The 16,200-nt window shown below is 38.7% G+C and overlaps 1 protein-coding gene across 1 annotated transcript in view; it reads right to left on the bottom strand.

The window, feature by feature from the left end:
* The window catches only part of LOC145672902 (uncharacterized), a 117,938-nt gene that overhangs the window by 99,300 nt on the left and 2,438 nt on the right, over positions 1-16,200 (bottom strand). The window contains exon 2 of the mRNA XM_081742102.1: positions 5,052-5,233. Within this exon, the coding sequence (XP_081598228.1) occupies positions 5,052-5,233 (182 nt within the window). The remainder of the gene's footprint in view (positions 1-5,051; positions 5,234-16,200) is intronic.

The raw sequence follows: 16,200 nt of genomic DNA, 5'->3' as shown, positions 1-16,200 counted from the left end.
TTAGGGAAATTGTTTTTTTCTGCCAACACTGTAATTTCTATGGATTGCAACACTGAACATTCTTCAGGTTCATATTCTCTGTTATAGAATAACATTATCTATGATTGTGGTAACTTGCATTTCATTATCTCCTTTCACTGATGAATAATCAAGCAAAATAAAATCGTAAATTTAGTATTATTTTTAGTAAGGCAGGCTCTTAAATAATTCTTTGTTCTTCAGAAATAAACCGATTCAATAGCAGTAGTTTGTGCATGTGTCTCAGTCTGTTCAAAGTGGCAAAATTTACACCCATTGTTGGCTGAGTGTGTTTGTGTATACTTTTTTGTTAAAAAATGAAGGAAACAGTAAAAGAAAGAAAGAAAGAAAGAAAAAGCAAATGAATAGAACAAATGTGGTTGGCAACTCCTTTAATGAATCTTATCACATAAGTTATGTTAGAGAAATTGGACACTCAACAAACTAGGGAAAATTTTGTGTCAGTCGAGGGAAATTTTCCTAGGAAAAGCTACGAACAGTGTTCAGTGTGTTTCGGCTCTTTTGATTTCCTCTATAACCCGCATAAGCTAAAGTTTTAGTTTTCGGTAGTATATTTTCTACAACTGTACGTGCTTCAGATTCTTTTACCCTTTTTTTCTATTTATTTGTTAAATTTCTTACTATTAAAACAGTTTTTCAATATTACCGTTTTATTTCTATATGTTGGCCTCGCGTGGGTACAATTTTTTTTGTATTGTTTTATTTGCGATGTTTTCATATTTCACGAGTTGGTCTGAACAGGTCTCAAATAATATGCCGAAGTACTCCGTTTGGTATGTAACCATGGGTGAAGCTATGGGGGACATTCCCCTTCCAACTTCTTGACAAAAAATGAGGTATTCATATTATCTCCACACTCGCCTAGGAAGTATTCCACAAGTCCGAGACTGACCAAAAGTCTGCCCCCAGCAGACAATTCCTCACTCCGCCCATGTCGGACTGGCCAAGTTGAGAGCCCTTAGAGCGAGTCCTTTAGACCCTCCCATATATATATATATATATATATATATATATATATATATATATATATATATATATATATATATATATATATATATATATATATATAGGGTGTTTCAAAAAACACCGACAACGTCCGGGAGGTGATTCCTGACATCAAGATAAGACAAAAGGTATAGACCAAACTGGGTGCACAAATGCTTTCTTTCGGAGTTATAGGCTGCCGAAAACATGAAAAAATTAACTTTAAAGATCCATAAATCCAAAACTATCGGAACTACCATAGTCGGTTCAAGATTCTACTTGGGAACTAGTATGTACTCTATCCAAATATCCAAGGTTCAGAATCCTGCGCCACTTCCGCAACATTTTTTATAGAAGTAGTTGTGAGTACTTCAAATTATATGCCCGTAGAAAAACTTCCTCTATAAAAATATTTGCGTGGGTACCTTAGGATTCTGAAACTTGGATATTTGGATAGGGCACATATAAGTTCTTAAGTGAAGTCTTGACCCAATTACTTTAGGTATCATAATTTTGGAGCTACGGACCTTTAAATTTCAGTTTTTCACGTTCTCGGCAGTCTATAACTCCGAAAGAAAGCATTTTGTGCACCCAGTTTGGTCTATACTTTTTGTCTTATCTTAATGGCAGGAATCACCTCCCAAACGTTGTCGGTGTTGTTTTGAAACACCTTGTATATATACTTAACACGTCAGTTGCAAAAACATGATAAGTGACAAAATCATATTTTCTGTATTGAATAAATATCTAGTACAAAAGAGATCACAATAAAAGTTACAATAATACTGAGACAATCAAAAGTAATCGTGAAGATACTTCATTTACTTTGAGTTTTTTACACAGCTCTTCATTTGATGAGGCTCAATTACTTTTTCTTTGCCTACTTTCTGTAAACATAAAAAGTAAAGGAGAGAAATGGTTTCGACTTATCGTAGATCTAAGTCTAGTTTTAACAATTTTCAATTTAGAAAATGCTCATTCACTGTGACTTGAGTACACAGGAGAGGACTAACTCGGGAGAGTAATGCTCCCGGAAGTAGAAACGACAAACACAGTTCTGATTGGTTGGCATTATCCACTTCTTGCCACGTTGCATTAAAATAGCAGAAATCAAACACTTGCTGCTGTCGGCCTTCGTGGCCGAGTGGGCTAGTGCTATATGCCAGTTATAAAATTCTCTTTTGGCGTGAGTTCAAACCCGGCCCGAGAAAAGCTTTTTTTACATTTTTTTACGTTTTTATAACACTTATTAAATTAAAATAATATGAAAATAATACTTAAAAAGTAATTTATTTACTTTTGTGCAGATAAGTAATTGTAGTACTTATGCCCTTGTACTCCATGATATAGGGCTCGTTTTGTTCCCCTTGTACTTCATGATATAAATTTTGTGACCAACTTAAAACAACTGCCTAGGATAGCGCGTAAAGCAGCTGGCTAGAGTAGCGCGCGGAAAAAGGGCGGGAGTATTACTCTTCCGAGCGTGTCGTCACAGAAGGGTAAGAACACATTACTAAACAAATCACTCTGTTACGGGGCTGTTACGGACTGGAGGGGGCTTTTTGCGAAGTACCAAGTTTTACTGACTCAGGGACCGCCCGCCGTACTGATATGAGCAAGAGCGGATCGCGAAGACTTCTTTCGGAATGATGTACTTAGGCTTCCGCAAACTTTTTGCTAGGAAGAATCAAGAAGGCATTTGCGATCGCGAAAAATCCACCAAGACCTACAGGTCCTGTTCCTTGTGATCCCGGCGGGGCCCCTCGGCCTCTTGGCGATTGCCAAGTAGCCAAGTGGCCAGTCCTGCGCTCCCCGAAAGGCTTTCTTCTTCTTTTTCAACAGTTTAATGCTCCAGGCAAGAAAATCTGTTGGACAGTTATGAAGTGTATTAACTGTTTAATGAAAAATAAAAGTGTTTTACACATAAAGTATTAAAAGTATATGACGGGCCGCCTCGAAGAGAAACCAGCCTGGTCGTGGCTCGCCAGCCGCGATCTTTCGGCATTCTTCGGAGCACACGAAGCAACACGAAGTTGACCAGAACCAAGAGAAATGGGATAGAAAGCAGTAAGGGCATGGCATGGTACGGCATGGTATACGAATGTGAATGTGAATAGTCGTAGCCGTGACATCGACGGAGCATGACATAGGACTGGCATGGACATGTCACACTGGATGTGAATTAACCGTAAGAGGCCTAATCACTGCTAAATTAAAATACCGCTAATTTTACAGTTATTATGTGATATCTTCAAATAGATAAAAGATAATTGAAATATGGAATAAGAGCGCCCTAGACAATATTATTTTGCATGAGGTACCGTTATTACAAGTCACCTAGTAGCTTTCCGTCTGAAGCCATTTAGAAACACGAAAATAAATGCCGATTTTCTAAAGCCGAAATCAAAAGCGGATAAGTGAGGTGTTGGTAACGGTATCACATGTAAAATAATATTGTCTAGCGAGCTCTTGTTCCGCTTTACGATATATATATATATATTGGTTTATTTGAAAATGTCACATAATTACTGAAATATTAGCGGTATTTTAATTTCGTCGTGGCGGGGCCTCTTAATGCATCGAAATTCAAGTATGTATTCGATTTCGATCGTTTTTGAAATAAAATGAATAATTTATTCGACCATTCATTTGCAGCGTCAACACTGCTTAACGTAGAATCCTAATCGCACGTGCTCCTAGAGGAAGAATTGAACCGCGGGATGCCATGTCGAAGACGCATTTAGTAAACATACACAGCCCGTTCAATACGTTCCGAGACTAGTTCGAAATAATACACTAAAAGGTGCTCGAAAAATTAATTAGCATGGTATTTTCAACACATCTCTTCCCGTGCTACCTACTCGTGGAGTCGGTCGTAGAGGCTTTGGAACCCCTAGGAAATTCATCTAATGCAGTGGTTCTCAAAGTTCCGATAACGCGGACCCCCTGTTCATTCGGGAAATGATCTGCGGACCCCTTGCAATGCTATCTGAAATTCCACATGGTATTGAAAAAATATACTAGTTAGAATTACCACTGACAAGAAAAGACTCCAAAAAAATAATGTAATAAGTAATTTATTCTAAAGATACATGATTGTTTCCTAGTGAACGAAATTACAATTGAAACTACAGTAACTTTCAAGACTATTTTTTTTAAATACGGAAAATCACTTGATAAACAACGTTCTCAAATGTGGAGTTACTAATGTGAGGAATGAAATTTTTTGTTTTTCCATAATTGCATTGAAATATGCAATAATTTTTGTCGCCATCGATCTTAGGTCCGATTCCACATTAAGACGATTTCGCTTTCAAGTTTTAATACTGCAAAGAGCAGAAGAAGTCTGCTTACATAAGTAAGCATAGGGAAAGGGATCAAATGTTGCAATGGCTTTTTAGACAACTCTTCACACTCACAGGGCAGAAATTTAGTAAAGTAGGAAAACATTTAAATTTATAAACGTATGTATAATCTCTAATTTCTTTCTTTTTAGTAACTGAAAAAAATACTTCTTTCTTAACATGTGTGAGTTCAATTTTAATATTGTCAATTTTTAGAAGTCGAGGACCCGTTGGCAAGGTCCCACGGACCCCACTTTGAGAACTCTTGGTCTAATGGAATACTGTCCAGCACCGCCGTCGCATTCGTTTGAATCGATGCAACATCCTCAAAAGACTCCCGCTTGAACCAGATTTGAGCTTAGGGAAGAGCATGAAGTCCAAAGGGGTCAAATCAGGCGAATATGGGGGTGTTCAAGGACTGTGTCCCTCCTTTTAGCCCAAAACTGATGACACGCAAGGAAACTGGGTAATGAGAGATCTGATGAACTCGCGCGCCAAGGAACAGTAGAAAATAGACCCCGTCGAGGAATTATCAAAAATTGTGTGGTCATGCGTTGCTCTGTTGTAATATTAAATCATTCAGGAACAGCAAACGTCACACTGTGATTGTGATGTAGCTTTAAGTGATGTAACGGTACCGTCTACAGTACATTTAAAAAATGTAATCATAAAATATCATTTTACCGATTCTAGAAGCAAAGCAAGGACATCCACTCGATTTAAAATTGCCGCATGCATCGCCGCTGTCATTCCTTGTCCGTCTGTGGAGTTGGCATTGGCCCCAGCACCAAGAAGAAGACGTAAGAATCGAATACGAGGCGAAGGCTGGTCCACATTTGTCACCACGTTCACCAAAGGGATCTCCCCTGAAAAGAAAACAAAGATTATTATTATTATTATTATTATTATTATTATTATTAGGGTCACCAGACATTCTCTTTTATCCGGATATATCTTCTTTATCGTGTTCTATTAATGGTGCGGGTTGAGTTTTTAAGAAAACCGCGAAATACTCTACAACTGTTTGAACTTCAAGATTCGTAATATGCAAACAGTATTGCTACGGGACTCGAACGCCTCACAAGTCAAATAACTTGGAATCTGAATAAAAAATTCGAGCATATTTTGCCCTAGAATACGAATGTTGTTTGAGAATTCAACCGCCCAGACGCTACTCATGTGCATTTGTTGTACGTTTCTCCAACATCCAAACGGCATGAACCACAAAAAAATATTCTCTATTTGGAATCGATTTCATTAACAAGGTTGATAAAATAGACATAATAGATGATACAGTAGAATGGGATAGGAAAACGTTAGGAAAGTATTGGGAAAAACCGCCACAAGTAAGTTTCAGTAGAATAAAGCAAAAGTTATATGAGTAATGATATATCATCCATTTTAGGGAATCTGGGAATTGTTTCGGACATCATGATTGGCTAATCGATTGATTCACAGTTCTTCATTGGCCAGTCCATTGGCATTTAGAGAATGGAGTGTCATTTCTCTGACAACTTCTATTTACTCTGGTTTCTTCTTCTTTAACACCTATACGAGTGGAAAAGGGGTGCCTCAGAGTTAAGGTCTAAGTAGGTTACGAGTGTTGCGTTGTTGGAGTGTGGCAATTGAAGAAAAAGCTATTATTTCGTCCTTATTGTTGGTGGATAAATATTTCGGCTGACAAATAAGTCGTCTTCTTCCTCAGTTGAGAACTTGTCAGAGTGTGCAGCACAGGCTGAGTTAGGAATTGTCTGCTGGGAGGGCAGACTTTTTGGTCAGTCTCGGATCTTTGGAATACCTCCTAGACGAGTGTGGAGTTAATATGAATAACTCACTTTTGTCAAAAAGTTGGAGGTGGCAATGCCCGCCCTTGGTGTTCAGTAACATTCGTTGGTTTGATAGCAAAGAATGGTTTCTAAAATTATGGAATCCCTCCTTGAATTTCTTTCTAGAATGCAAATTTTAGTTTCCTCTAAAGTGTGCTCCATGTTACAAAGTCAATGAATAGTAAATTTGAAAAGCATTGCTCTAGTTATAGTAAATTTATAGAATCTCGATAGAAATCGTCGGTCTTGCATTTAAAGTGTTCGATTTCGAATGCGCTTGACGACAGAAGACGATGCTCTGCACGAAGACAGGGACAAAAAATAACGAAGTGATCGTCTGAGATCTGAATCATCTGTTAGTGATGCACAATGCTCGAAAAATGTTTTTGTGTGCGATTTTTGTATCACTTTGTGCAGGTCCTTTCAGGTATGTTAAATTGCCATATATTTAAACAAATATATCCAGATCTTGGAGGACCCAGCCCCTTTTTCCTCCCTCCTCCCACATAATCGGTTCCCATGCCAAAATCATATATAAGACTACATGTTTTGACCTTGTAACTATACACAAGGCTGCATATATTCTAATCACGCTAGACTCTAGCCATACGAGCTAAATACACGGTTCTGATTGGTTGGACTTATCTATTTCTCGCCACGTAGCATACATATAGCACAAATCAAACGCCAGATGCTGTGGGTCCTCGTGGCCGAGCATGCTAGCAAAGGGGCTTGTAATGAAGGCGTGGATTCAAACCCGGACCACGGAACGTTTTCTTTTATTTTTTATTTTAATAATACTTTTATCATTAAAATAATATAAAAATAATATTCATTTTCCCGTACGTAATATATAATGCATAAAAATTGATTTACTTATGTAATGAAACATAGCTGAGCGAGCGAAGGGGGTCAGAAGTCCCGCAGGGCTCGTTTTTTCCACCTTGACCCTCGTGACATTACGTCAGACTCGGGTGGTGCAATTTTGATATAACTTCACGCGCTTCCTTGTGATCAACTTAAAAACAGTTGGCTAAGGTAGAGCGTGAAAAAATATGCTCCCAGACTTGTATTTTCAGTGACCATGGCGATGTGGCGTCCGGGATTTTTCAAACCCTAGTTACGGTTCAGTAAATATTCAAGGTAAATACAACTTATTGCTTATGCGTTGTATACCTAATCATTTCGTGAGCCACTTTTCTTTTTTTCGTAGAAAGCAGCAGAACTGCGTCCTCTCAGGGCCGTACCGTCGGGGGGGGGAGAAAGCTAGCGGGGCGACGGCCCCGGGCGCCGAAGTAAAGAGGGCGAAAAAATCGGGAGAAAAAGGGGCAAAAGAAAGGAAAAATTACTTGGAATATATGTATGGGGGCGCCGTCGTATACTCTCGCCCCGGGCACTGATTTTCCACGGCACGGCACTGCGTCCTCTAGTTTGCGTTTATGAATCAGCAAGGTTATTGGAGTTAAGGTTAGTTTACACTATAAGTGTCGATCCTGGGAGGTTGAAGGGGTGCGAACGCAAAGTTCACTTGTCCGTCCTAGGATCTGGATATTTTTGCTTGGATATCGAACAACGAAACATAGACATTCTGAAATCTTCGTCGATGGTTTACAATAACATACGAGGGGCGTCCAGTAAGTTATCTATCTAGACAGAAAGGGAGGGGCGGAGCATAATGACGCTTGACACCCCAAGGCCACTGTGGGGAAGGGGAACCCCACTGCGCAATTTGAGGTCAGTGAGAGCCACGCAATGGCAGTGAGCAGTGTGTTTGTGTTGCGCCGTAGAGCGAATGATTGTGTGACCTCGTGAACAATAGATTTGCAGAAGTTGGAGCACCGCTCGGTCATCAAGTTTCTCACTAGTGACTACTTCCTCTTCCGAGACTTGAAGAAACGCCTGCGGGGACAACGTTTATCGTCGGACAACGAGGTTCAACAGGCTGTTTTCCAGTGGTTTGCAGGCCATGACAAACATGACTATTTTATCTCTGGGATTTCTTCGATACGGACAAAGTGGCGACGCTGCATAGACCTCCATAGAGACTACATCGAAAAACAGTGATGACCAAACGAGCCTATCTTCATTCCTTCCTGTCTAGGTAGACAACTTATTGGATACCCCTTGTAATTGGAGCAAGGAATAGTACATCTTGAGCAATTCACAAATGAAACATCTTGAGGATTACCTACAGTGAAGAAAGCATGAGCCTATAGCTCGATAGCCTATAGCTCGATAGATGTAGTCCATCTACTTAGCAGCACAAGTCGCTAGTCGTATACTATCGTTATCTATTCACATAAAATGTTACTTCAGAATGCACAACAGACATTGGACTTACAAGAATAAAATACAGTCAATAAAAGCTGATACGATGCTGATTGTTGTGTCATCATCATAGTTATTCTGCCTTTATTGGTAGGTCACTCGACGAAATTGAGAAGCTTCCATGCTCCACGGTCCTCCGCTAACCCCTTCGTTTTCACGTATGATCTTTCTGCTTTTATATCGTCCATTACTTGTACCCTACTTCGCTCCCTCCCTGTCTTTCCTGCCACCATACCTTCTAGGACGACTCTCATGATACAATTTCTTCTTAGGCAATGACCTCTTCATCTTCTCAATAATATTTAAAAGTGTTCTTTTCTCCCCCACCATTTCCAGCACCCTCTCATTCATTTTAAGCTGGACGCAACTAATTATTTCCATTCTTCTCCACACGCACATTTCGAAAACTTCCAGTCGTTTTTCATCACGTTTGCGTAATGCCCATTGTTGCTTCCATATTCTACATTTATTCATGTTCATTGCCAATAAACAATATCTGATTGCAGTATTGAGGAAAGAAAAGCAAAAACCTTTCAAATTAGAAAACGGAAGAAAAGTTGGAAAACCACAACCAACCATGATTTACATATTTACATAGATGCAGGACAAGCTCAAAACAAAAATAAAGTGTTGTTCGCATACAATTACCATTAGGAAGCGGCGACTACAATAGGAAGCGACTTATGGAGTACTGGAAATAACGCTTTCCAATGGAGCAAATAATAACATGCTTAGTATCCCGTACTGGGCTTAATCCTTCCCACTGCCTGTGAAAGGGTTGATAATTTCATTTTTAAAATTTAAGAAAAAGTCGTTTTTAATTTCGCGGGTGCATATATTTTAATTACCTTTGACCCTAGCCATAGGAGCAAAATACACTGTTCTGATTGGTTGGAGTTATCCGTTTCTCACCACAAATCAAACGCCAGATGCTGTCGGCCCTCGTAGCCAAGCGTGCTAGAGAGCAAGCTAGGGTGTTTAGTGAGTTAGATAGGGGGAGGTAGTCATACGCTTCCTTGCCTTCCTTGGGGTGTCGTTAAATTTACAATGACGTTGCGCCATCCGGCCGTGACGTAATGTTACGTGGTAATTAATCCACTTCGCAGACATAATTTTATTGATCAAGTGATTTACTTACGTTACGAAACAGTGGAGCGAGCGTCAGCGAGCGAAGGGGGTTAGAAGCCCCACAGGGCTCGTTTTATTCCACCTTCGCCCACATGATAGTACCACGTAACATTACGTCACACTCGGGTGGAGTAACTTCGATGTAAATCAAACCTCACTCGCTTCCTTGAGGCAAACTTAAAAACTGTTGGCTTGGGTAACGCGTGAAAAATTATATATGCTTGCTAGAATCGACTTGCAATCAGTGTAGCTTATAATTGAATAAATACGGCAATCATGTAATGGTTCCGTGACATAAATTCCATTTCACGTAGAAGTGTCTTTTTTTCGTTACTGCAATTTTCACCAACAGCAGTGTATATCACACTTTGCTTCTGCGTTTACTGACAACGAATCGATTATCCAAGGATATTATATTATACTTACCTTTATTCATATTTGAATAACCAAGCAACAACGAAACAAAGGGGGGAATTTGACTGTTACGTTAACCTTGTCTAAGCACAAAGATTAACATGCAAACTTGTAATTTGTGTTGAAATCTTTTATCGTTTTGAAGAACATAGTTCGAGTGTTTCACGTTACTACAGTAGACACAGAGCTAAAACCTTGTCGAAAATAAAGACCAAAAATAGAATAAACGAAATAATTCAATCAAAATTGTTCTTGCAATCATCACGGCAGCACGATCCGACAAAAAAGAAAAGAAAAAAAAAAGTCACATGAAAACATTGGAAAAATGTATCAGATAAGTTATCTAGATCTTTCATCTCTGACGTCATACGAAGTACGATATACGATTTATTTTTGTGAAACGTAGTGCGTGACGAACACATATGTAAACACACATATGTACTGCATAAACTTTCCTTTTGTGTGTCTGTGTGGTTATAGGAATCAGTGGCCTTGTTACGTTTTAATAATTGAATAGTCAATCTGTCTGTCTCTCTACTAGAAGAATGAATAGTTTTCAGTGGAAACACTCATAATAGACAGCAGTAGTGGCGATTGGACGTTAAAAGTGTGTGTGGGGTGCGGGTGGGGGGTGGGGTTGCAAGACATAATCTGAATATATTGATGTTAATTTTCCTGGTTGTTTCTGGAACACTTTGTTTCACGAAAGGTTGTATAACTAATAGGATACTATCTTTTCCACTTAAAATACCGTATATCGTATTTCACATTTTATGAAGTAAATTGACAAGAGCAACGCAAGTAGGTACTAGCCCTTTGTACTCTTAAACAACGAAAGTATAAGAAGAGATTTGATTCCTTGCTCATGAACATCTTAAAATTCTGTCTGGAAAATTGTATGATCAGATGTCATAATAATGAATAATGACATTTTAGGAACTGTCGATTATTCTGCGATTAAAGAATACTTGTGTAAGCCTTTTTTTTTTTTTTTTTTTTTTTTGAAACGTTCTCTCAATTAGTTTCAAAGCCGCTGACTAACCTATCGGGCCCTTGTAAGAAGACATGAAAGTACGCTGGAATTGTTGCGCTCCAATAGATAATTTTTGGGCCATTTTCCGTAGCAATTAAAACGCAATTCCTGTAGCTTTCTTAACTCCACGGGAAGACAAATAACCAATATGTACTTCTGCAAACGGCAAATATTATATGGGACCACTTTTTTTCTATGAACTAGTAATATATACAAAAACTTTACATTTACAAATAAAACATTAAGGGATCACTTCAAAAAAGTGGGGAGCTCCTCCGTGGCTAAGCGGTTAGCGTACGCGCCTTTGGCGTGGGAGACCCGGGTTCGATTCCTGGCGGGAGCTCATGTGGTTCGGATTCCACGTTAATCAGTTGGTTCACGTCTCATATAGTCTCGCTGCTGAAAGGGACGCTAAACTAAAATCAACTCAAGTGGGGGCAACTGCTCCCTCTTTTCCCCTAATCGCCGTCCCTGATGGACAGGTTGAGCACGACGTATTTTCACCAGTATCTGCTGTTCATTTACAGGGGTGTAACCACGGGGCAAAGGGAGGAATGCAGCCGGGCCCTCTAAACGACTCCCTACCAAGATATTGACATTTTTGCTAACCCTTACTCCAGGGGGGGCGATCGGGGCGATCGCCCCCCCAGAAGAGGAAACTTTCTCATTTTATATATATAAATAAAACTCATCCCAAAGTTTGGTGCCCTTAAAAGTAGCAGTATGACAACCCACCGCCCCCCCCCAGAAGTCAGACCTGGATCCGCCCCTGCCTTACTCACACTCGCCCTCAATCAATTCCCTCACACTCACCCTCAGCCACCCTCACCCTCAAATATTGTTCATGCTCCTACCCTCACTCACACTCACCCTCAATCGACTTTGTCACTCACACTTACTCGCCCTCACTCTCATTTCGGTGGATCAGCCCTCATGAGGGCAAAATGAGTGGAGGGCGCCCGTGTTTGTTCCTGGCCCTCCCAAATGTAACTGGTCTGTTAAGTGTTTATTAACATGTTTACTAGAGCAAATGAAGAATGTTAATAATAAAGCAAGTAGAAGTGTCCCTTCTTCGAACGGGATTATAGTAAAGTAAATTGTCCTAGTTTCCCCTTTAGAAGGGGAATTTTCGAAAATGCTGTAACACATGTTTACCTATTTTTGATTATGATAATCTCGAAATCTACGCATAAGGATTTGCACTCACCGTTATCATTTTGTTCAGCTTAAAGAGATCTACTCATTGATATATGTCGCATCTTTGCACATTGTCCCCCGCTAAACACGATTTCTGAGATTTGATTATCAGTGGCGGCTTTAGCAGGTAGGCCAGATAGGCACGGACCTACCCAAAAATTTTGAAAAGTTATATAAACGCTGGAAGATACAATAAAGAGTAAATATATTTTCCTCTATTTATATTAATGGTAGATAATTATTTAACAAATAGCATCAACCACTACTGTAAAAGTAATTTCCTACTGTCATTAATCAATCAAATGTCTATATGTATTCGTAAGCGAGGGAGCGGGCCTACCCAAAATTAAAATCCTAAAGCCGCCTCTGTTGATAATAACTTTGTGGCTAAGGGTTAACCAACCATTCTTCGAATGTTGGAATTTTACCTTCTACAGATGCATGGGATTGAAATCAGGTAACTGTGACGACAATTTCAGTGACCTCTCTTTTCCCAATCCAGCATCTTGGAAGTCTAAGTCAGCTAGTGGCATCTACATTGTCATACAGCCACTAGTTGCAAACTTTATTGGGAGCCTGTATTCCAAAGAAAAGTACTTATGTGTGAAATGATTGCCTATAGAGTAAGGGCTCTCTTATACCCATGAATGATAAATTAGCTCCTAAAGTTTTCCGTTTTTCTTCCTTTCACTCCCCCGCACGCGCCCGCAATCTTCAACTTTATGACACGCACTTCGCAACGGAAATTGCGATGGACTCCAACAGGTTTCTTGGAGAGAATGTTTGTTAGTAAAACGTGGCATTGCTTGTCACACAAAATCGATTTAAACATGTTATTAAAAAAAAAAGGAAAGGAAAGGAAAGGAAAGCATAAAGAGAGAGAAAGGGAGAAAGGCCACATCCGACAATAATCAATATCTAGAAAGCCGGCAGCATTTAACACAAACAAAATCGATTGAAATGTCCTGAACGTGTAGCTCTTATATGTAGATAGGAGGTCAGTATGTCAGTCTAATCAATGCATATAGGCCTTGGATAAACCCCTATAACATACAAACAGTGTTCCAAGTGGAAAAAAAGCAGAGGTGGTATGTTTTATTATGATTTTGACTCGACATACTGTCTACCTAACTGTTGAAATGTAGTGAGGGTATGTTGCCTAAAAGATTGCATTTCTATTTACATAATGACTGAAAAACCATAGAAGAGCTTCTCGGTAGTGGAGATATGGAGATATTTTTGATTCCCCACCAAAAAGTTTTCCAAAAAATAAAAAAAAAAAATATCTCCTTACGTTGTATTATAGAGAATTATACACGAAAATGCTCAAAAGCGAATAAGAATATTAACAATTTTCTGTGAGAAAACTCCAGGTCCCCCCACTTGACTATGGGGTATTCCAAACCCGCGAAAGATCCGCCCCCAGAGCAGATAACCCTTAAAACCGCCCATACTAAAAACACGTCATTTATATGCATTAAAGAAAGAAGACACACACACATAACAAAGAAACAATTCAATATGGCACATTAAAATATAAGCTAGATGAAGACACCTCATTTGAAATCAAAAGGTAGGAAAAAGTTAACAAAAATGTAGGTATTGTCAACTTAGAAATTATTTCTACATAAGAAATAAAATATATTTACGTGCAAAGCTACCTGTCATCTATTATGCATAAAATGGATTTATTAAAGGTATTTAGCATCTACTTTCCAGTGACGGTATGCTTTTAATCACTGAAAAACCAGATTTGGTATGGCATACCACCTCATACCGTTTCACTTCGACCACTGCATACAACACTTTTCACTGTTTTACTATATGCCTTTTCCCTACTTTCGTAAACATTGTTGTCTGTTTATTGTAAAATGTGCGATCCCCGACGTATAGCTCACCAAATAATTGATCACTTGGTTTGTTGGCCAGAACGCTTTATGAAAATGAAACGAACTGAAATCTTTGAGTTTTACGTCCCACGGTTATGCCAGTTAGGCTAAAGGAGACGGTGATTATGAGAATTGAGTGAAATTAAGAAAGTGGGAGGAAACGGGAGTACCCCGAGAAAACCCACGAGCACGGTGTTTGTCCACCACAAAGTCCACACGGCGCGAGCTGGGATCGAACCAGGGTCCCCAATCACTGGAGGCAAACACTCTACCATTGAGTCACCGCGTAGAACGCTTTATGGTCTGTAGTGCTTATTATCACGTAATGGAACACAGAAAAATAAGGAAAGAAATCCCAATCAACGTAGTTTTCTCTAGTACTCCGTCTAGTAGCGTCCAGAGTTTTCTTCTTTCTTTCAAGATTATTGAAAAAGCGTGATTTGAAGTTCTCCTCCAATGCAGTGGCGTACACAAAGGAGGTTTCCAGGTTTAAATACGCCTCGAGAAAGACACTAGGTAATAATAATAAACATTTAGGTAATAATAATAATAATAATAATAATAATAATAATAATAATAATAATAATAATAATAATAATAATAATAATAATAATAATAATAATAATAATAATTCCGGGAGGAAGAGGGAAGGGACAAAATCAAAATATGAGAATCTGAAGATATGTTCTGCACAAAAGTTACCATTAAAAAAAAAAAAACTCCGGGCGTAGATTGCCAACTCGGAAGGTAAAGGAGGAAGCAGAAGACTCCTCCGAAATTATGCCTGGAGAAACACTGGACATGATGAATAGATATAGAATAAGTCAACACCAGAGCCGTAGCTAGGAGGGCGAGCGAGGCGGTTGCCCCGGGTGCTGATAGCAATAGGGCTCCGGACGAGCAAGAAAGCAAAAAATGTGTTGGAAATGAGTAACGATGCGTCGCCCCGAAAATATATTGGCGCCCTATTAAATCAATTGCAAAGAAATAAATTCGGTAAAAGTTTTCTTGCTTGTTTCGCTCGCAACCCAAACGCTTCAATAAGTCACAACACGTTTTTACTTATTACTTAAATGAAGTTACTATACTGTATATGATTTGTTAATGACGATGTGATATACAAGGTGCTGACAATGAGTAATCAAATCACTTATAGTGTACGCACCAGCGTTTTCAAAATCAGAAACGGTCAAAGTCTGAAATACGTGTTCGGTGTTTTGATTATTTAAGCATGCTTTTCTAACGAATCGGATTAATCACGATGGTGTGAATGAAGGTATGAAAATGAAAGGAGTTAAGAGACACACGCAAACTGCTACTTGCGTGAGAATATTAAAAATGAAGGTAAACAAAGGGAATAATAACATTTTCGAACTTGAAGCAGTTGTAGAATAGTGGCTTACGGGGTCAGAACTTAACCCAACGAATTTTGTCTTTTCCAAAGACTGATCACTACCAGTGATTTTTTTTTATTTCATTGATATGAAATGCTTCCAATTTGGAGGAATTTATTAGGTTCATTTCTCTATCAATTGCTTGTATCGCCAGGTTGATTTTTGGGTATACGTATCTAGTTGTGTGATATTTGTGTCTATTTACATTAATACAAAACATATACCAGTACATACATTATGTATATGTTTGTATTAATGTAAATAGATATAAATATCACAACTAGATACGTATACACAAAAAATAACCTGGCGACACAAGCAGTTGATATATATGGGTGTGTGTGTGTACGTATGTATGTGTGTGCGTGTGCGTAAGTGTATTTTTTATTCATTAAGAAATTAGGTAATTACTATAATTTCAAACATATGTAATAGTCAAACTACATTTGGATTTTAAGGAGAAACATTAAACATATTCTTCATCTCCATCGATCAATATTGAGAAATTCGCAAAGAAGGCTCCTTGTGAATTTCTATTACATTTCACAAAATGTTTTTTACGCTAAAAGAATCGAAATTAAAATGCTATTTGTGTGGTGACATACAGAATAAAATTATTATAGA

Source organism: Thermobia domestica, chromosome 16 (genome assembly GCF_964235325.1).
Source record: "Thermobia domestica chromosome 16, izTheDome1.hap1.1, whole genome shotgun sequence".
NCBI classification, from domain to species: domain Eukaryota; kingdom Metazoa; phylum Arthropoda; class Insecta; order Zygentoma; family Lepismatidae; genus Thermobia; species Thermobia domestica.
Note: the sequence above shows the minus strand (reverse complement) of the source record. Positions and strands in the feature narration are given on the sequence as shown.